This window comes from Camelus ferus, chromosome 18 (assembly GCF_009834535.1).
Source record: "Camelus ferus isolate YT-003-E chromosome 18, BCGSAC_Cfer_1.0, whole genome shotgun sequence".
Lineage (NCBI taxonomy): Eukaryota > Metazoa > Chordata > Mammalia > Artiodactyla > Camelidae > Camelus > Camelus ferus.
In genome coordinates this window covers 25,431,885-25,452,374 of record NC_045713.1, presented here as the reverse complement: position 1 = coordinate 25,452,374, position 20,490 = coordinate 25,431,885, and the positions used below count along the sequence as shown (strand labels likewise).

At 55.8% G+C, this 20,490-nt stretch overlaps 1 protein-coding gene across 2 annotated transcripts; it reads left to right on the top strand.

The window, feature by feature from the left end:
- Positions 1-6,054: 6,054 nt before the first annotated feature.
- CARHSP1 (calcium regulated heat stable protein 1) lies at positions 6,055-18,674 on the top strand. 2 transcript variants are annotated; one of them, XM_032460741.1, is made up of 4 exons: positions 6,055-6,170; positions 13,851-14,015; positions 14,699-14,821; positions 16,558-18,674. In XM_032460741.1, exons 2-4 carry the CDS (start codon positions 13,858-13,860, stop codon positions 16,718-16,720), a joined length of 444 nt encoding a protein of 147 aa, XP_032316632.1. In that variant the 5' UTR covers positions 6,055-6,170; positions 13,851-13,857; the 3' UTR covers positions 16,721-18,674. The 2 variants fall into 2 exon arrangements, with proteins under 2 accessions (XP_032316632.1, XP_032316633.1); XM_032460742.1 differs by lacking the exon at positions 6,055-6,170 and adding an exon at positions 6,283-6,419.
- Positions 18,675-20,490: the final 1,816 nt, after the last annotated feature.

The following is a 20,490-nucleotide window of genomic DNA, read 5'->3' as shown; positions in this document are numbered from 1 at the left end:
GTGTGTGTGTGTGCATCAGTATCTGATCTGCATGGAGTGTTTGTGTGCAATGCAGGTTTGTGTGTGTGTGTGTGTGTGTGTGAACCTCCAAGCATCTTGGGTGGGCTGTGTGTCTGGGACTTAGCGTGTCTGTATCCATGACCATGTAGGAGGGGTGGTCTGCATGTGGGGTGAGCTCCTGGGCCCTCTTTTCCTTCCTTCAGCCAGCACCCTCAGCTGGCCCTCTTGGACCTCACCCTGAGTGGGTTCCAGCCCCAGAGCTGCCCGGAGTGCGTCAGCCCAGATGGAGCAGGGCAGTGGGCAGGCCCCCACCTCCACCGGCCTCCCACCTGGCCCAGGGTGGAGTTTCCAGCTCCTTCTCAACTGTAGGCCCTTCCAGTGCCATTTTACAGAAGGGCAAACTGAGTCATCCTCCAGCCCCCCCCCCCACTGTGGTCGGCCTGGCTAAACCCCACGACACTGCCACTGCCTGTGTTCTTCAACATGTATTTACAAGGCAGACGAGGTGCCTGCCTTAGGGAGCCCGTGTGTTAGTGGGGGACACAGATGCCAAAGACAGATGTGGGGAGAAGGGTGAAATGCTGGCGAGTGATAGGACTGACTTGGGTGGGGTCGTTTCTGCACTTAGCTCAAGGTGGGCGGAGGGTCCCCTCAGTTGAGCTGTAATGACTGGGGAGAGGAAGCCTGGGAAGGCGCGGGGGAAGGTGTGTCCCCCAGATCCGGACATTGGCAGAGTCAAGTTCACCCACCATCTGGTCCCACAGCTGCACTCCTGGCTCAACACAGCTGGATGGGGCCACTCACCGAGCTCACCAAAACATGTTCCCGAAGATGTAAAGATGTAATATGGCTTCTCAAAATGATGAAAGAATGAGAAGGAAACAGGAAATGCCACAGAATCTTTGTCTAAGTTTAGCAGCAATGTGAAAACCCCAGAAGCTACAAAGAAAAGGATGGCCGGATTTGATCACAGGGAGCAGGTGGAGGCTGGGTGATAAGGATGTGTCAGTTGTTGGTTGTAACACGTGTGCCACTCTGGTGCGGATATTGCCAGTGGGGGAGATGTGGTCGTGTGGGGGCAGGGGGACAATTCTAGGTGATAATCTGCTGATATGTAGGGTGGGGTGCTGGGCACTATGTGGATGTCAGTGATTCTTCGTCAAGCAAGGCTACCCAGCATCCCAGCACCTCCAAAACCACGGCCCCTCGTTCTCCACGCCAGGGCTACTCTGGGTCATTTGAAGGAATATCCATGCCCTACCTCATTCCCAAATGCCCTCTGAGCTGAGCTGCTGCACCTCTCTGAGCTGGCAGGGAGGGAGGAGTAATGCAAATCCCCTGCCTGGAATGCCCTTCCCACCTCTGTTAAGACTTCACTGAAGCATCTTCAGCTGAAACTCCTCCTGGAAGCCTCGGGGCAGGACCAAGAAAGAGATTTGCTCAAATTCCCTGAGTCAGCATTTCTGTGAGTTTGGAGATATACAGGAAATGAGGAAAGAGGTCTGGTAAGAAACAGCTTCCAGTTTCATGCCCAGATACATTTCATCCCGCTGGGGAATTCAGTCACTGATTCAAGAGTACTTCTAGGGAGTACTCTGCAGAGCTGGGCACTTGACATACTAGTGAGCTGAGCCCAATGGACAATGTTTTGTGTTGCCAAAGTTATGGCCTACTGGGGAGACAGAAAATTAACTGGTAGACAAAATAATTAAGGGTTTAGATGCGAACTCTCAGGGGAGCCCAGGGAGGTGTGGAACTTCTTTTAACAAGGGTATCTGAGACTTAAGGGATGAGGGGACCCTCTTTTGCCTCTCCCCTCTAAATGAATTTGCTGATGTGTGATGGCTGGAGTTCCTGCAGCCATTTTGGATCATGAGGCAACCTTGCGGTTAGCTGCCACATGTTTGTTAAAGGATTGTGGAGCAAGAGAATAAGAGACACCCAAGTCCCTGAGGACTCTAGACCTGAGGAGTCAACCCCAGGCTTCTTATACATGACAGAGATATAAACCTCCAGCTTGCATAAGCTTCTATTTGGAGCTTTACTTATATTCAATTAAGTCAAATCTGAAGTGTTACAGCAGAAGAGTGTAGGTTTTCTTTAATGAGGAACAAGGAATTACTGAAGGGTTTTGAGCAGGGGAGGACATGGTGACAAAGATTCTCTCCCTGATGAAACTTTAGGCTCCTCTGAGTCCTCTGCGCTACTAGGCTCGGCCTTGCGCTTCTGTCTCTGACCTTGTAGAGTACAGTTTTAAGAAGAATCTTGTCACATTGGTTTAGCAGAATCCTGCACCTTCAATACCTGACCAAATTTCTCACCCTCCACCTCCCCCCAGGAGATGTCTGCTCACCTGACTTGCCTTCAGTAAGACTCCTGCTAGTTCAGTTTAGCCAGAATCCCCCTTGACCTGTGATATTTCCTTCCTTCTTAGTAATTTTCCATCCACCAGGCCCCCAAAACCCCCTGGCTATAAATTTCCACTTTTCCTTGCTGTATTTGGAGTTGGGCCCAATCTCTGTCCCTCACTCCCCATTGCGAGTCCCCATACCATTGCAATAGTCCTGAACAAAATCTGCCTTACTGTTTGAACAAGTGTCATGAGTAATTTTTTCTTTAGCAATGGTTAGATTTATGCTTTTGAAAGACCATTCTGCCTGCTGCATGGAAAACAAGTGAGGGCATGGATATTAGGGGGAGGCAGAAGGGATAGGGTGGAGGCTGCTGCTCCTGGGGAGATAGTCGGGGCCCAAGTTACGGTGGGAAGAAATGGGTACAGGTGAGTGGATGTGAGGTACTCTTTGGAGGGAGAAGTCTCCATCTATCCGTGCTTTAAGCCCTTACCTGATGCGATTGCTCCTTAATTGAGACCCACAAATTTAACCCATTCTGGCAACTACCATGTCACCCCACACTCCATTTTCTCTCTTTCTGGTTTAGCCTCACCCTGCTCCTTCCCACCTCAGGGCCTTTGCATGTGCTCTTACCTCTCTCAGGAATGTCCTTTCCTTTGTCTGTTTAATTCCTGATCTTCTAGATGATCTCAGGTCAATCAGCACTTTCCAGAGAAGTCTCTCCTGGCTCCTCCAGCACCATGCCTGTCCCTGCCATGAGTCACCGTGGGATTTTTGTACCATTGTGTGATTACTGGTTTAATATCTGCCTCCCCTATTAGAGTGTAACACTGCAGGGGGCAGGACCCACGAGAGGTTTGTTTAGCCCAGGGCTTGGAGAAGAGAACATGTACCATAAATATTTGTCAGATAGCTGGCTGGCCGGCTGGCTGGCTGATTGGGCTTTGTTGGGCGGAACATTTAGGCCATATCCCCTCATCAGCCATTAGCTCAAGTCTGGCTGCTAGGCCAGTGCCCCATCAGATGGGGCCAAAGTGGTGGGCTGATGTTGTATATTCTTTTTCATATTCTTTTTCATTATAGGTTATTCCAAGCTATTGAATATGGGTCCGGGTGCTATCCAGTAGGACCTTGTTGTTTATATATTCTGTTTATAGTAGTTAGTACCTGCTAATCCCAAACTCCCAATTTATCCCTTCTCCCCCGACTCCAGCTTTCCCCTTTGGTGACCGTAAGTTTGTTTTCTGTCTGTGAGTCTCTTTCTGTTTTGTGAATCTGTTCATTTTTGTCTTTTTTTTTTTTTCATTTTTGTCATTTTTAAAGATTCCACATAGAAGTGATATTTTATGATATTTGTCTTTCTCTGTCTCACTTCACTTAGTATGATAAGCTTTAGGCCCATCCGTGTTGCTGCAAATGGCCTTATTTTGTTATTTTTTATGGCGGGGTCATATTCCATTGTATATATACACCACAACTTCTTTATCCAGTCATCTGTTGATGGACATTTAGATTGCTTCCATGTCTTGATTATTGTAAATAGAGCTGCTATGAGCATTAGGGTACATGTATTTTTTGAATTGGAATTTTCTCCAGATATATGCCTAGGAGTGGGATTGCTGGATTACATAGGGTAAGTCTATTTTTACTTTTTAAAGGAATCTCCATACTATTTTCCATAATGGCTGCACCAAATTATATTCCCACTAACAGTGTAGGAGGATTTCTTTTTCTCCACACTTTCTCTAGCATTTATCATTTGTGGACTTTTTAATGATGACCATTCTGACTGGTGTGAGGTGATACCTCATAGTTTTGATTTGCATTTCTCCAATAATTAGCAATTTTGAGCATCTTTTCATGTACTTATTGGCCATCTGTCTGTCTTCATTGGAGAAATGTATGTTTAGGTCTTCTACCCATTTTTTTATTTAGTTGTTTTTTTGTTTGTTTTGTTTTGTTTTGTTATTGAGTTAACAATAACTCAATTTTGGGTATATGTTTGTATATAATATGTATGTTCTGTTTGTATATTCTGGAACTTAAGCCCTCGTCAGTCACATCGTTTGCAAATATTTTCTCTCAGTCCATAGGTTGTCTTTTCATTTTGTTTATGGTTTCCTTTGCTGTGCAAGAGCTTCTAAGTTTAATTCGGTCCCACTTGTTTATTTTTGCTTTTATTTCTATTGCCTTGGCAGACTGATCTAGGAAAACATTGCTGTGATTTATGTCAGAGAATGTTTTGCCTATAATCTCTTCTAGGAGATTTGTAGTGTCCTGTCTTTTGTTTAAGTCTTTAAGCCATTTTGAGGTTTTTTTTTGTGTGTGGTGTGAGGGAGTGTTCTAACTTCATTGATTAACATGCAGCTGTCCAGCTTTCCCAACACCACTTGCCGGAAAGTATCTTTTCTCCATTGTAGATTCTGGCCTCCTTTGTCAAAGATTAATTGACTGTAGGTGTGTGGGTTTATTTCTGAAGCCACTACAATTGGGAGAACTCCTGGGACCTGTCTCGTCTGATGGCAAAGGGTGGGGCACTGAGCCAAGAAGTCTTATCCAGCCCGCCACCTGAAGTCCTGGTTATCAGTTGGTGACCTTTCTACTGTGTCCCCAGGCTGTGACTCCCTGGGGGCAGGAACTGGGTGGGCACTTTTTATTTCCGCATGCTCAGTGCCCAACATAGAGGCTGGCATGGACGACACACTACAGCAAACTCGGGTGTGGAATTCCGAGAGGCTTCAATTAGTTGAGAAGTTGAGAAGTTTAGAAGGGCTTTGGGGAGAAAAGGAAGAAAAAGAGACCGTCTCAGTTTGCTCCTCGGGCTGCCATAACAGAATACCATAGACGGGTGGCTTCAACGACAAAAACTGATTTCTCTGTTTTGGAGGCTGAAAGGTCCCAGATCAAGGTGCTGGCCAGTTCAGTTCCTGGTGGAAGACTGTCTTCAATGGTCTCCTCTTTGTGTGGTTGTGGAGGGAAGAACCAAGGGGAGAAAGGAGAGGGAGAAGAAGGGGAGAGGCAGGCAGAGCCGGGGTCCCGGACCCCGTGTTGTCCCAGGACAGTTACAGGATACCTTCCCCTTCCCGCCCCTCAACTGCTAGCCTGAGCCTCAGTCCAGGGTTGGGCTCCTTTTCAGGGGCTGCTGCCGTGACTTGCTGTGTGTGAGGGGGTGGGTCGCCTCTCTCTGCCTCATTTTCCTCTCCTGTAAAATAAGAGTAATGTCATTTACCACAGACACAGAGGACTCAAAGAGGGAATGGAAATTAAGAGCAAAATAAAATACAAACAAAAAAATAACGAAATCAATAGCTTTCCCTGTTTCTTATTTTGTTTTGTTTTCTTTGCATTCTCTCTCTCTCTCTCTCTTCAATCCTTCTTGTCATTCCTAGATCTCTTTCTTTCCGCTAAAGCGGAGGCGCTCGGGCCCATCCGGATTCTTGAGCGAAGATCAGGTAGGGGCCGACCCCGACGTGGTTGGCGCAGAGAGGGACCAGCTCCGACGCGAAGACCAGATTCTCCCACTTTCCAGGAGAGTTTTCTGGCCGGGGTGCAGCACAGGCGAGAGACCAGGCCCTCCCCAGGCCTTGCGCCCCGCAGTCCCGCCAATCCTGCGCGCGGACACAAAGGTCCCGTCGGGGCTGCTCCCGCCCGCCCCGCCCCTGCTCCAGCCCGCAGCGCCATTGGCCGAGAGCTCCTAAGCACGGGCCCGGGGGCGGGACAGCGGCGAGCCCGCCCCGCGAACCACGCCCCCTCCCTCCTCCAGCGCTGTTCTCGCAGTTCGAGCGGAGCAGCCGGCGGAGTGGAGCGGACTGCCAGGTAGGGAGCGTCTCCCCGGACCCTAGGAGGGGTGTGGTGGGGGGCCCCGCCCCAGAGGAGGCCCAGGGAACCGCCGGGATGGACCTCGGCCTCTTCTGCCGCCGCTGCCCCCACGTACCCTCACCTCTGCAGGGTCTTCCAGCTCGCCGGCAGGGGGCTCCTGGCTGGGTCTCTCTAGGCCCCTAAGAAATACCCGGGCTGCCGGGGCCTGTTTGGGCAGCACGGGTCACTCATCCCTCCTGGAGAAAGGTGGGTGTGGCAGCGGCTGGAGGGATTTGAGGTGGACGTCGGGTAGCACTTCCCTCCTGGCCACCTGTTTTCTGCCTGCGGAAAAAGGCTTCCCTCCTCCTCGTCCTCCTCCCCGCCCCCGCCCCCGCCCCCCCCTCACCACCCTCCCCTTGCTTTCGCCTGAGTGCTGGAGCGGGATGGGGTGACTCGCGATGCCTTGGGGCCAGGCGCGGGCGGTGGGGCGCCGCTCGGGGAGGTGGAGTCAGCCCCCAGCCTGGCCTGGGCGCGCCAGCTGTGGGCTCGGTTGTGGGACCTCGGCCAGGCCTGGCGGGGAGGTGAGGGGGCCATCCTGGCGCCGCGCGATTGGTCGCGTCTGGGGAGGAGGAGCCGCCGCGCGCTAGCCGTGTGTTGTTTGTGTCCGGATGCGGGGCCCCGAGGCCGTGCAGTGAAACTTCACCCGCGCCCGTGGGCTCCCTCCCCGCCGGCCTCGCTGGCAGCCCAAGTGTGCAGGCCGGAAATGCAACGGTCTTTTTTGATTTTTCAAAAGGAAGCCCTTGGCCTCCACAGCTTTTCTGGAGTTGGAGTGGGTGTGTGTATTGGAAATACGGGGCCAGAGATCAGCCCGCTCCAGGCAGCGATCTCGGTTCCCAAAGGGGTGGGGATGTCTTATTGCAACATAGGAGGCTTCTCTGAAAGCCTCCGTTTTCCCATCTGTAGACAGGGGAAGACGACTTTTCCTATCAAAACAGGGTGTGTGAGTATAAAAGGAGATGGCTAACCCAATGCAAGGAGAAACGTTAGCTACTGTTACATTTTTTACTTGCTTTTTTTGATATTTCGCAATCTCTTCGCTCCCGGTCTTGCCCCTCCAATCCGGTTGCCACCCTGAACCTAGAGGGAACTAGTATAAACCGGTTCAGATCAACCCCCCGGCTTAAAATAGTCTACCATTGTCAGTTTAAGTCCCAAACTTTTCAACATACCTTTCTGTTATCACCCCACCCCACCTCCCCAGGACCTTTACAGCCTCCTACTGCCGCCTGGCCTTCCCTCCCCCTGGGCCTTTGCTCCTTCAGGTCCCTTTGCCAGGAATGACTTCCCCACTCCTCCTTTAGGAATCAAAGCAGCTGCCCCCTCCTCCCGGCCAGGGGCCTCCTCCGAGTGCCCCCTCTTCTCCCGCCCCTTCTTCTCCCGTTTCCAGGGCAGCCTTGATGACCGCGGGTTCTCAATGCTGGCTTGTCTGTCCCCGCACCCCTACACCCCCCCGACTAGTGTGGGAGTCCCTGCAGAGCAGGAACAGGGCCCTGTAGCGTCGCGGAGGCGGGCACGCAGTAGATGCCCGTCACGGAGTAGATGCTCGGACTGGAATGAGCTGAGCTAGGCCTAGCGCAGGGCTCTGGGGTCCTGGGGCGGGGTTGAGGGTGGGCTCCCTTGGGAGGGGAACGGCCTTTGTCTCACCAAGTGGCAAAGTCAGGGCATTTGGTTTGTGTGCGATCAGCAGGGACTGGAATGGGAAGGATTATTCTAGGCTGCCCCATGTCTGACAGTTTCACCATTAGCGGCTCAACTATTGTTGCCTGAGTCCTTTGGTAGCTGGCATCGGCTGCACCGCATCCTCTGCACGACATCCGCTGGGCTGGGAGGCCGCACCATGACGGGCTCATTTGACAGATGAGGAAACTGAGGCAGGGAGCGGTGAGGTCGCTTGCGGGTGGTCACAGAGGAGTAGAGAGCAGAGTTAGGCCCAAGATTTGGAGTCCAACCGAAGCCCAGGGAGAATGGGGGCGAGCACGGAATACAGGAATGCTGGAAGTGCGGGTGATGAGGGTGCGGAGTGCGTTGCTAGTTACAAACAAGGGTTTGTTCCCCTCCCCCCGCCCCACCAAAAGGAGGGCTGTCCAGGTTGGGAGTGGGCACAGGGTCCCCGGCAGCGGTGAAGCGGGAATCACGCGCTAGTGCTGGAGGGGCACCTCTGGTTCCCCGCCGCTGGTACTCAGTTTCCTCCTCTTCCCAGCACTTTGGAGCCCTTGGGGCGGCAGAGCAGTTCCTGGCTAGCGGACACCGGGGGTTGCACCCCTCCGCGCCTTGTTTGTATTTTACTCTGTGGCTGATGCTGTGGGCTCCCGGCGAGGCTGGCAGAGAGCTCTTGCGTGGGCCAGGCTGCCCCGCACCCCCCTCAACCCCCCGAGTCTCCCCCCTACCCCGCGTCCGCCCTTAACCTCCCCCTCCTCCCCTTGGCTCCGCCCTCCCCTGACTCCCCGCCCTCTCCCCTTCCCCTTCTTCCCCCTCCCAACCCCCCCCCCCCCAGCCTGAGTCCAGCTCTTTCAGGAATAATGGAGGGGAACGTGGCCTCAGGCTCGTTTCTGGGCCTCTCCGGCTCCCTAGGACCCCCCAGCTCTCTAGGACCCCACCGTCCAGCCTCCCCTGACCTGCCCAGCCCAGCCCCTCGTCCCACGTGCCCTCAGTCCTGCGAGGGATGGCGGAGCAGAGGGGAAGGACGGAGTCTCTGCCTCCGTTTATAGGCGAGGAGCCGGCTGCACTAGGGTGCCTGATTCACCTAGGACCCTCCTCCCCCAGTTTCCCTTCCACCCGCTTACAATAGCTGAGAAGTGGGCAAGGCCTTCAGCCTGCACTGCTCTCTGTTGGGGGACCAGCAGCATCTGCCTTTCTGGGAGCTCCTTAGAAATGAAGAATCTGGGATCCCACCCCCGTCTTGAGAATCTGCATTTTATCGCCATCCCCAGAGTGTTGTGAGCACACTAAAGTGAGCGGGTTCTCCAGTGCCCTGTCCTGTTCCCTTTGGTGGGCTAGCACCGGTCCCCGTCTGCCAGCAGTGGCCCAGCCTCTGGGCTGAGAGGTGTCTGAACACGATGCCCGGCCCTGGCCTCCCCGACCCAGAAAGCCATGGAAAGCCCCAGACACCCCATTTTTCAAAGCAGTCTGGCTTCGCTGAGAACCACCCCGACAGTGAGGCTCCCAACTTTAACCCAGCTGTTCCCTCCTACCCATCTTCCTGCCCTCAAGGGTCTGAAAGCTACCAAGAATGGAGCCTTGTGAAATGAAGTGCAAATTCCTTCTCACTAAAGTGTAAATGACACCACCAAGGCTCCCCTCCCTGGAGTCAGCAGCTGGCTACTGACTCAGGACAGATCTGTCCTTCATATGGTTGGTGGGCTTTGAGGCCAAGAGGGCAGGAGGAGAGAGAGGGGTTGGCAGGGGCTCTGCAAGATTGGGTCTCCAGTCCCTAGATGTGTGGGTGAGTGGAAGAGGGGCTGGGAGACCAGAGCCTGGTGCCCAGCTGAGCTCTCCGAACCTTCCAGGAAGACATGCATGTGAGGACTGTGGAAAATTCCCAGGCTATTTTGGGCTGAGGCCCCCTTCCTGCCCTTTCCCAGGGTTAAGGCCCTGTTGACACACCCCTTCCTGGAGACAGTCAGGGTGGGAGTGCTTCCCGGCCCCCTACCCAGGTCCCCTACCCACCCCTGGGCTCTGGGTCCCCCTTCCTTGGCGGGACACACACTTCAGGACCTGGGGGGTGATGGGAAGGGGGAGCATGGCCAGGGCTCACCCTCACCCACGTTCCTGCCACTGTCTGACGTACTGTAAGCTTCACCAGTTATTCATCAGCTGTGGGACCAGGCAAGTCACTTGAGGCTTTGTGCCTCTGTCCCCTGTTAGTGAAATGGGGCCGAGCTGAGCTGAGCTGTGTGAAGCGCTGTGCACACTGCCCGGCCCCAGCAGGCTCTTGTCAGGGTGGTGGGTCTCCCTCTCCCTGAACGGAAGCTCCTTCAGGGCAGGAATTTTCACTGACCTGCCTGCCCTTTCCTGCGCATAGCAGGCGGCCCAGTAACTGTTTGAACTCTTCAAGGTCCCCTGGGCCAGTGTTGGCGCTCAGCGTACCGGGGGCGAGGTGACCCCGCCTGGTCTGTGGTGTGCACGCACGCAGGCAGTGACATGCTGGCTTCAGGTGCACACATACATGTGCACATACACACATGTTCAAACACGTGTGCACAGAGCCAAACACAGCATGCAGTCACATGCACACATAGCCACACACATAACACACGTGCACAGACACACACAGACACGTGTGCACACAGCTCAGCAGCTGTGACGGGTCTTGGGCGTGACATTTGGCCTGAGTTTGCTGCAGGCCAAGGCCCATTCCCGGTCTGGCCTAGAGCCTCCTGCCAACCTGAGCCTCAGGTGCCTGTTTGCAAACTCCCCTCAGCTGTAGGAAGTTGAGGGGCAAGGAGTGGGGGCTAGTCGCGGAGGTTGGGCCCTGAGCCTCCTCCATCCAGGGTCAGCTTCAAGGCCACCCCTGGTGTTGCTGGGAGAGCAGGTGCCCAAACTGTGCTGGGGGGGTGCGGGTGGGGGTGGGGGCCCCCCCACCCCCGCATCTGTGTGTGTTGTGGGGGGGCAACAGTGGGCTCCAGAGCTAGCTTCTGGGCTGCTGGCTGCCCCCTCCCCCAGCTGTTTTCCTGACAGCTGGACTTTAACCCAGGTCTCCCCACACAGAGGCCATTCACTCCTCCCCCTCCGCAGGCCTAGGGGTGGGCTGGCCCCCCTCCAGGCCTGCTCCAGCTGCCCCAGCTGTTCTCTAGCTCAGATGGCCCATGAGAGGGGCCCGGGTGGCAGTGAAGGCTCCTGCATCTCCCAGGCCGGCACCTCCCTTCCCATCCCCCCTCCCCAAGGCGCTGGTGTCCTCTGTGCCTCAGTTTCTCCCGCTGCCAGGTGCACCGGCGTGTAGCGTCCTGCTGCTGGGCTGCGCGGCACTGACGTGAATACCAGCAGGGGCTTTGGGCTCTAATGCTGGCTAAGACCCTGCTGTGTCCCAACCCCAGTGCTGAGCCCCAGGGACAGGGGGACATGGAGGGACCCCGTGCTGTCCTCACATTACTCCCCCCTCGAGACAGGCTTCCATCAGCATCTCTGGGGGATTGGGTATGCTGAGGGAGTCACGGGGGCTGGGGTGGAGAGAGAAGGGGGCCACTGATTTGGGCCTGCTTCATTAACCCAGGGGGAGGTGGGCATGGCAAGGGGCATGGGGACAGACAGACAGATGTGGGTGTGAAGCATAGAAGGCACGTGGTAATGGTGATGCCCCCTGGTTCCTGGGCTGGCCTTGCCCTCCTGCCACTCACCCCTCCTTCCCCACTGCCCCCTACACAGACAGTCTCCTTGCTGGCCTTCAGGCACACCTGCCCTCAGCCAACCTCAGGGCCTTTGCACAGGCTGTTCCCACCCCACTGGAAGAGCCTCCCTCTTTTTTACAAATGGTTCATTCTTTCTTACTGTAGGACCTGACTTGCAACTTCAGTAGAGTGGGACCTCCACCCTGTTACTTTTTACATCCTTCTGTGTATTAATTACCAGTCTTTTCAGCAATCTGTAACCATCTTGTTTGTGTATTTATTTAGCTGTTTCTTCTCTGGCTCCAAACTCAGCCCATGTCTTTAGTACCACGAACAGGGCCTGACACCAGGCACATTAAGTGTTGAATGACTTTATGATGACAGTTCTAACAACAATCAGAGCTGACACTCCATGCTCACTTGTTCTGGATGGAGGGGGTGCAGAGTGCTTAGCATGTGTTATTTTATTTCGACTTCATGAAGGTAGTGTGCAGTCAGAACTGTTAAAATCTCCATTTTCCAGACACAGAAACTGGGGTCAAGAGAGGTTAAGTAACTTACCTGATATCACACAGCTGGCAAGTGGTAGGATTTGAAGTCACACATGTGCCTGACTCTAGGGGAAAGGGAGATTTTGGATAGAGGGGGGAGGGCAGTTCCCTTGCCACACTCTGGTGTCCCTGGCTGCAGTGGTCCTTCCTGCTGTCCTGGGCGGGGGCGGGGCCCTCCCTTCTCTGGGCCGGCCCCCTTCCCAGAACCCCAGGCACTGGAACATTCTAGGACTCTATGACCTGTGCTGGTGGGTCATGCCAGAGCCCTGACCCCCAGGCGAGCAGGCCGGGGCCTTTGTGAGGTGCAGGCTTCCCGGACTCGCGGTCCACCCTGGCCGTGGCTGCAGCAGAGAGAAGGGTCGGGAGGTAGCTATGGCGCTTCCTTCAGAGAGCCAGCCGGCCCACTCCCTTTCCAGCCAGATAGAACTCGGTCCTGAAAGGGGAGTGTGGAGGAATGTGGAGGGAGAGGCTTTGTCTTTTGGGGGGAGGAGGTGGCCCTTTCCCCTCCAAGGAATTAGGCCTGGTTCTTAGGTGGTTAGGGTTGGGGAGCGGAGGGGCATCGCCGAGTGATGCAGGTTGAAACCTCGGTGCCCTGGGGCTGCGTGATGACTGTAGATGTGGCGGGAGGGGCAGCGGACTGGAGGCTCAGGGTCCTCAGACACCCCCCACCCCCCCAACCCCCGCTGTCCTGGGCCAGACCTGGCTCTGCTCCACCTGTGTCCCCATCACTAGCCCTGAGCTGATGCTGAGTGACGCCCACCCAGCTGACCCACTTTGCGGGTGGGAAAAGTGATCCCAGGGAGGAGGAGGCGCTCACCCAAGGCCCCTTGGCTCCTAGGCTTTGCTGTTCCCTCCTAACCTTGAGCCAAGGGTGTGTGAGAGAGGTACCTTTGTAGTCACATTCGTCGTGTTGAGTACAGTGGCCACGTGCTGCTCTTGACAGGGCTGTTGGAGCGAGGCAGCCCCCTCCCCTCCCCGGCCCTCTGATGCCTGTTAGGGGTCACCGAGGGAATTTGATTTCTTAGCAGCAATCGGAGATTTGGGCTGGGTGGACATTCATTTAAAGGCCTGGATCAGAGTGAGGGATCTGGTGGAGATGCTGCCTTTGAAACGCCCCTGCCCCTCAGGGTCCCTTGGGCTCGCCCACCAGCCCTCTCCTGGATGCAGCCCTGTGACAGCCCCTCGGGGATGCAGACTCGGGGTTTGAGCCTTCTTTGGTTTGTGTCCTGAAGTCTCCTGGAGGAACACTGAGTGTTGTTCCTTCTTTTGACTCCTCCTTCCCTGTAGTGTCCTCTAGCACTTAGCGGGGGTCAGGAAATGTTCGATGAGTGACTGGAGTCCCGATCGAGATGGCATGAAAGCACCCCTGCCCGCCCTGCCGGCCTCCCTGATCCCTCCCTCTCATCCTTTCACAAGGATTTACTAAGTGCCCCAAGTGTGCCAGGGTCTGTGCTGGGCACTAGGGACTGTAGAGGGGGCCATGGTGTCCTTGTCACCAGGGCGACCTGGCATTCCTATGATAGAGAGAGGCCCATGGCTGCTCTAGGAGCCCCCAGGCCAGGTGCCTGACCCGGCTGGGGCTGGGGCAAGCCGGCCGTGTTTCCGGAGAAGGTGACTCCTATGTGGAATGAGCCTCCAGCCCCTGTTCCACCACGAGAGGAATGAGCCTCAGATGGTGGACTCTCAGACGTGGGGGTGGGGATGCATCTGGGGGCCCCTCCTTGCAAGGCCAGAGCCTCTGAGAGCCCCCTGTCTCTCTCCAGGTCAGCCATGTCATCTGAGCCTCCTCCTCCATCACAGCCCCCCACCCATCAGTCCTCGGTTGGGCTGCTGGACACCCAACAGGCCCGAGATCGCTCACCATCCCCTCTTCGGGGCAACGTGGTCCCGAGCCCACTGCCCACTCGCCGGACAAGGACCTTCTCCGCGTGAGTCTCGGGCTGACTGGGGGAGGCTTCCTGAGATAGGTCGCCTGCCCGAGTCCAGAGAGCCTCCGTGTCTCTGGTCACCTCTGCGCCTCAGTTTCCCTGTCTGTCAAATGAGTGATTGAGGGTTGGGTAATGGCTGATGGTTAGAAATTGGCCGAGTGCCTTGTAAACTCTGGATAACACTGCCCCAGGCTCATGGGAGCCCGTCACCAGCTGGGGACAGGGGATGGGGGGTGGCAACGGGTGAGAAATTGCTAAGGTCGTAAATCATTAGGTTTAACCACACACAACCTCCTGCCCTGTGGGCCCTTGACTCCATCAGCTCTAATATGGGGATAGTAGAGGACCCACTCGGCACCTGGCACGTCCACTCAGGCCAGTGAGTGGAGGCTGCTGCTAACAATTAGCCTTCCTTGGGACGCTCAGAGAGCTTTTAGTCAGATGGGGAAACTGAGGCCTGAGAAAATCTGCCGGCATCATTCAGAGAGTCATCCCTCACAGGATCCGTGTGTTTGGTGCTTAGAGTTGTGCAGTGCACAACCTGCACAGCTGTACGTGGGGGCCCTGGCCAGGATGGGCAGGGTTGTGGGTGGGGACTAGGATGAGGTGCGTGTGCCACGGAGAGCAGGGGGGCCAACCTGGAGGGCTCATGGGGGCCCCTCACGCTTTCCCCTCTGTGCCAGGACGGTGCGGGCTTCCCAGGGCCCTGTCTACAAAGGAGTCTGCAAATGCTTCTGTCGGTCCAAAGGCCACGGCTTCATTACCCCAGCTGACGGCGGCCCCGACATCTTCCTGCATATCTCCGAGTGAGTCAGTGGCCGGTGCCGGCGGGCTGGAGCCGGGGTGGGCACTGCCATGGTCCCAAGGAGGCAGGGAGAGTGTGTGACTCTGATGGGTGCCAGGCATGATGAAGGTTTGAGACCAGACGTGTGTGACTCTGCTTGTGACCTGTGTGCGACCATGTTCAGGGGTGGAGTTGTGAGCCCGTAGGTGATGGGGGCAGTGCGTCAGAGGCTGCAGGCAACTGTGTATGTGTGTGTCTGTGTCTGTGTGTGTCTGTGTGTCTGTGTGTGAGTCGATAACCACTCGGGGCGGGAGGTCTGAGTGACCCTGTCCCTTCCTGGTGAGGAGGGATGCCCTGTGAGCAGAGGGGAGCTGTGTATGGGCAGGGGGCTGGTTTCCTGCATAACTGGGGTCGGGGGAGCGGGGATTGGCCTGGGGAGGCTGGGGGCTGCCTGATCTCTGCTTCCAGGAAGGAAGTTTGGAGCTGGGCTCTTTCTCCCTGCAATTCGCTCACTGACGCCCTTCCTTCCTGAGTGTCTGGAAACCCTGGGGTGGGGGTGCTGTTGGCCCAGGGCGGGTCCCACACATCCTTGGCCTTGACTGGAAGGCGTCCAGCAGCCTGTGCCTCACTTCAGATCTTCTAGGCAGCCGACAGATCTGTAGGGACCTGATCTAGTCTCCCACCCCTACACCAGTCTTCGATCTCAGCACCCCCATCTTTCAGTCCGTGACAGGCAAAGTCCTATCCCACACAGCAGACCTGACCAGGTACAGAAACCTGTTTTTGAAATTAGGATCCTGTTGCAAATGTCTGCTGTGATGGGCGAGTTATCCCTTCTTACCCTCGCCAAACATTCTCACACTCCAAGTCTTAAATACACCCCCACCCCGTTCGGCACAGACGTGAGGACAATGCTAGAGTGATGCATTTCATGTAGGTATGAACACGTACGTGGATGCAGAGATGTATCTCCATAGTGCCTCTTTCCAGAAAGGACATGTAGTGGTTTACAAGGATACACACAGTGCACCGTGAAAAATTAGTAAGGAAAACATGGGATTGAGGGGCACAAATAAGAACGATGGAGATACTGTGATGTTTGGTTCCACTGCTAGAAATGGGCCACACATTTATTCCAGAGCTTCCTGGTGGCCACATCAAAGAGAGCAGCACTGTTTGCAATGTGATTCTTTGGTCAAGACGAACCAGTTCCAGGGAAGCTGGCTGGTCTGTGTTCAGGGTTGAAGGGGCTTGTCTTCCTGGGGTCTCATTAAGAGGCATGAAGATGGGTACCTCCCCATCACCGGTGAGATGGTGACCCCTGTCCCATAGAAAGTAAGAGAAAAGGACTTTCTCAAAAGCACACTGGGATTCTGAGGAGGTGGACAGCAGAGATATGGCCTGGTTTCTGGGACTCCTGGACCAGGTAGGGGTGGTGGTAGGGGCCAGGCCATCTCCCAACTCCAGTTCTCTGGCTCAGACTGGCTCTCCCTGCACCCCTATCCGTAAGGCCCATGGCACTCGTGTTTAATGTGCCATGTGAGCACCCCCAGGGGGTGGAGCTCTGTCTCTGTGTCAGCATCCGAGGTCCCAGGGAAGGAGCTGATTGGGTCAGAGGCTCCTAAGCCAGGACCAGAGGGCTGCGGGGGATCCCTCTGGTGGCAGGGCAGGGCAGGGTGGGGGGCAGTTCCTCCGCGGGCCGGTGTTTTGGGCGCCGTGTCGTGGGGCTTCTCTGAGTGCTCTCTCCCCACCCTGCAGCGTGGAAGGGGAGTACGTCCCGGTGGAAGGCGACGAGGTCACCTATAAGATGTGCTCCATCCCGCCCAAGAACGAGAAGCTACAGGCTGTGGAGGTGGTCATCACCCACCTGGCGCCGGGCACCAAGCACGAGACCTGGTCCGGCCACGTCGTCAGCTCCTAGGAGGGGCCAGAAGCACCCCTTCTCCCTGGGTTGGGGGCGACTCTGGGGGAGGGGGAGGCAGGACCAAACTGGAGAGGACATTCTGCCGCTTGAGATGGGGCTTCAAGGGGGGAGTGTGGTCCCTTTCAAGTATCTCCTGGAGGAAGGGGTGTGGGGGGCAGGGGTGGGGTGCTCTTGGCCACCAGCATTGCCTCTGACCATCGCAACCAACATCTCACCATCTGAAAAGCATTAAAAGCATGAAAAAGGAGAGGTGCCCCGCTGGTGGCTGAGTGGAGGGTCCATCCCTGGCCCAGGGACTGAGTCCTCAGCCCTGAGAGTCTTTGGAGGCTCAGAATTCCCAATCTGGCCTGTGGGGGGTGATGTGGACCCCACATATTTTCCCAGGAGGAATTCCCACCCAAGCGCCTCACCTTGTGTCCCTTGTCAGCCCTGGAACTCTGGACAGAGCAGGCTTTTCTGATTCTCGGCTGGTTGTGCCAGGGGGCCGGGAGGGGGTGGGTGGAGGGTGTCTTTGGTGCCTTTGCAGCGGGAGGCGTCAGAGCCGGACGTCTGGGACCCCGAGTGCTCCGAAGCCGAACCCTCGCTCTTTTCAAAGCCTGGTCCTTTCTGTCCGTCTTCAGATTGAGTGATCCTGGCTTAGCAGCCCCTTCACATCCCCGTCATTTGGGTAGTGGGTGGGGGTAAGGATGGCGGTGGGTGAAGGAGGTGTAGAGAGGGGAGGGTCTTTGTTGAAAAACAGACCTTTCTCCGGACCCATCCAGGAAAGAGCAGCCAGCTTGCTTCCTGACCGCCTGGTAGAGTCAAAAGTTGGAGAGAAACACCTTTGGTGCGGTTTTCTGGAAAACTCATGTGAAGAACGGCTTAGGGCTTTTTTTTTTTAAATAACTGATGCTCTCACCGGAGCTCTGTTTACACTTTGCTGCCCACATCACGAACCTTTGTAGACGTTCCCAGTGAGCAGATCCTTCAGGATTTTCTTTGCTGTGGTTTGGTTTGCTTTAGTTGTGATTTAAAAACAGAAATAGCTGGGAAGTAGGTTTTGAAATAGGTGGCCAATGTGTAGTCAAGGATCCCCTTGCCGACGCAGGGAGGCAAGCTCTTTAAAGAGGGCGGCCTCCCCCAGGCTCCTTACTCCGTGCACAGTGTCTTTCAGCCTAGAAGTGGCTTCATCCAAAAGTGGGCGGGAGGCCAGAATTGTTTTGCTGAGGCCCAGTGGGGTTGGGTTTTTTTTTCTAAGTGTAACTGACCTGTGACACTGTGTTAGCTCCAGGTGTGCAACACAGTGGTTCGATGTCTCTATACATTACAAAGTGACCACTGGGGTTGTTTTGAAATAGGCAGGTGAGTGTGTTGGTTATGGTGTGCAGTGAAACACTGCAGTTGAGGAAGTTGATCCTTTTTCTCCTGGCCTTTCGTGTCCCTGGAGGGGTCCTCCCACCTCTGCCTTCTGCTGGTCTGCGGTGGCCTTTCCCCTCCAGCCTTGGAAGTCCCCCCTGGAGGCCTCTGACCATCGAGTACAGACCACACTTCTGCAGCCACGTTGGCCGAGACCTGTGTGGGCTCCTGGCGGTTGAACGCTCGCATCTGCACCCCACCCGCTCCCCCAGCGTCTCCATGGCCTTGGCCTCACCTTGGCACACGGCTGGGGCTCCCTGTGGGGCTGGGAGTCGGGTCTGCCCCTCGGAGGTGATCTTTGGGCCCACTCGCTGGGTAGAATCCTTTGTAAACGGCCCTTGCTCTGTCCTTCCTGCGTCGCCACGTCTTTCTCGTCATTAGAGCTGAAAGGGACCCCCTCCCCACTCAAGCACAGTCTCAATTTACAGACTCCTGGAGGCTCTGGGAGGACGGATGGTGTTGGTGACAGAGCCGGGAACAGAATCCGGCACTGATTCCTGACTCCACATCTTTCCTCCCCTGGCACCTCCCTCTCAATAAAGTTTGTTTTGCGTGAGGCTGTGTGTGGTGTGTTAACGTGGAAGCTGGCTGCCAGCAGGCCCAGGCGTCTCCCTGAAGGAGGCTGGCACAGTCATTCTGCTGTGCAGTGAGTGGGGTTTTCTGGGGGAATGAGTAAGAATATGGGACCATCCCTCCTTCCTTACTCATCACCCTCATGCAGAGGGGAGCTTAGCAGTAAGGTGTGGCTTCGTGACAAAAGAAAACGCCACTGACTCGGTCAGTTGTGGGTAAATGCCCTGTCGATGCATTTAAACTTACACTGTGCGAACAGGAGCAGTCCCTGCGCAGGGCGGTCCGGATGCAGGGAAGTTTAGAAGTGGGAGGTAAGGCAGCCCAGGTTTCCAGGAGCGTGGCGGGGAGATGCGGGGGACTGGGTTGGTGCGGGAGAGGCTGGAATGTCTTCCTTGGCCAGTGTTCCCCTCAGGAGGTAGATGATGACTGGGTGGTGCAGAGGTGAACATTTTAATTGTAATAATGTATTAATGTTCAAGGTGCATTAGGAACAGTTACACGCAGCCCATCCAACCTGTTTAGGGAGAGGCCAGAGCAGGCATTTAGCTCCAAACAGATGTGTCGACGTGTGGCTTGAGGGAGGGCCTGGCAAGAAGTCAGTGGGATGCGTTCCAGTGGCTTTGGGGGTGCTGTGGGGGACGGGGCAGAGGTGGACGGGAGCCTGGAGACCTGGCTGAGGTGGCCTGACGGGCCAAGATCCAGGAGCACTGCCTGGGGAGGAAGAGGAAGCAGCTCTCGGAGAGGAAGTGATTCAGGGCCACCTCCGCCCTCCTGGCCTCATCCACACGTCTGCCCAACCCGTTCCTCTGCTCTGTTCTCTGTTCCCCAGTCACTCTCCGCCCAGTAGCTTGACAGCCCTGCTGGTGTCACGCACACGGGCCTCCCCGTCCCCTCCCCAGGGATCAAGTTCAGGCTCCTCACCACAGCTTACGAGAGCCTCGCTGGCAGCCTCTCCCACGTGTAGCTGCTGCTGGTCTTTCCCCTGAGGCTTCTTAAGTGACCTTGAGTGCAGGGCCAAATTCCTGGTCAGCTCTGGAGTGCTGCTGCGGTGGTGGGGGAGACACTTTCTCTCTTAACTGCCCCAGGCTGACCTGGGGCGACCTCTCTGCTTCCTTCTTGCTCAACTCTGAGATTCTGTGTCTCCGTTTCTGGTGATAGTGTCTCCTATCCTGGAACTTAAGGCTGTAGGGAATGACCGAGCTCATCCTTGTCTGGGCTAGTGAGGGCTAGCGAGGGCATGCACACTGGTCATGATGCTATACTGAGGTTAACTCTGTTAAGTTACACGTGTGGTGGGGAGTAGATCCCAGCTGACAGATGAGCAAACTGAAGCTGGGATGAGCTAGCTCGTCCTGTCACACAGCAGCATGACAAGGCTCTGAATCTTGGCCGCCTCCGCTTACCTGCCCACCATAGAGCCTGCTGCTTTGTGAGCTCGTGGAAAGCACCAGCGCTGCACGCGTGTTCCTCGGCTGCTGTGACGTGATGTCCCCACCAGAGAGCCCGATGGGGAGGCCCTGGGTGGGGGGGTGCCGTGGGATGCCTAAAGGGAGAAGAGATGGAGAAGAGATGGAATACATGAGCCGGGGAGCGTGGACTGGGCTAGGACTACATAAGCAGGGAAGGATGGTGGAAGTCTGAAGTTGTGCGGAGGTGGGAGGCAGGTGGGGGAACTCTGACAGTGCAGGGGCGGGGGCCCAGCCTGCCGGCCTGGGGGGACCTGCCCAGGGCAGCCGTGTGCGGGGCGGTGAAACGGTGGGCCGTGTGTCTCGTCGCACAGGTTGGGACAAGACTGTGTC

Coding starts and splice junctions, on each gene's coding strand:
- CARHSP1 (XM_032460741.1), top strand. CDS start 13,858: ATGTCATCTGAGCCTCCTCCTCCATCACAGCCCCCCACCCATCAGTCC. Junction 14,016..14,698: donor CGGACAAGGACCTTCTCCGC/GTGAGTCTCGGG, acceptor CCTCTGTGCCAG/GACGGTGCGGGCTTCCCAGG. Junction 14,822..16,557: donor ATCTTCCTGCATATCTCCGA/GTGAGTCAGTGG, acceptor CCCACCCTGCAG/CGTGGAAGGGGAGTACGTCC.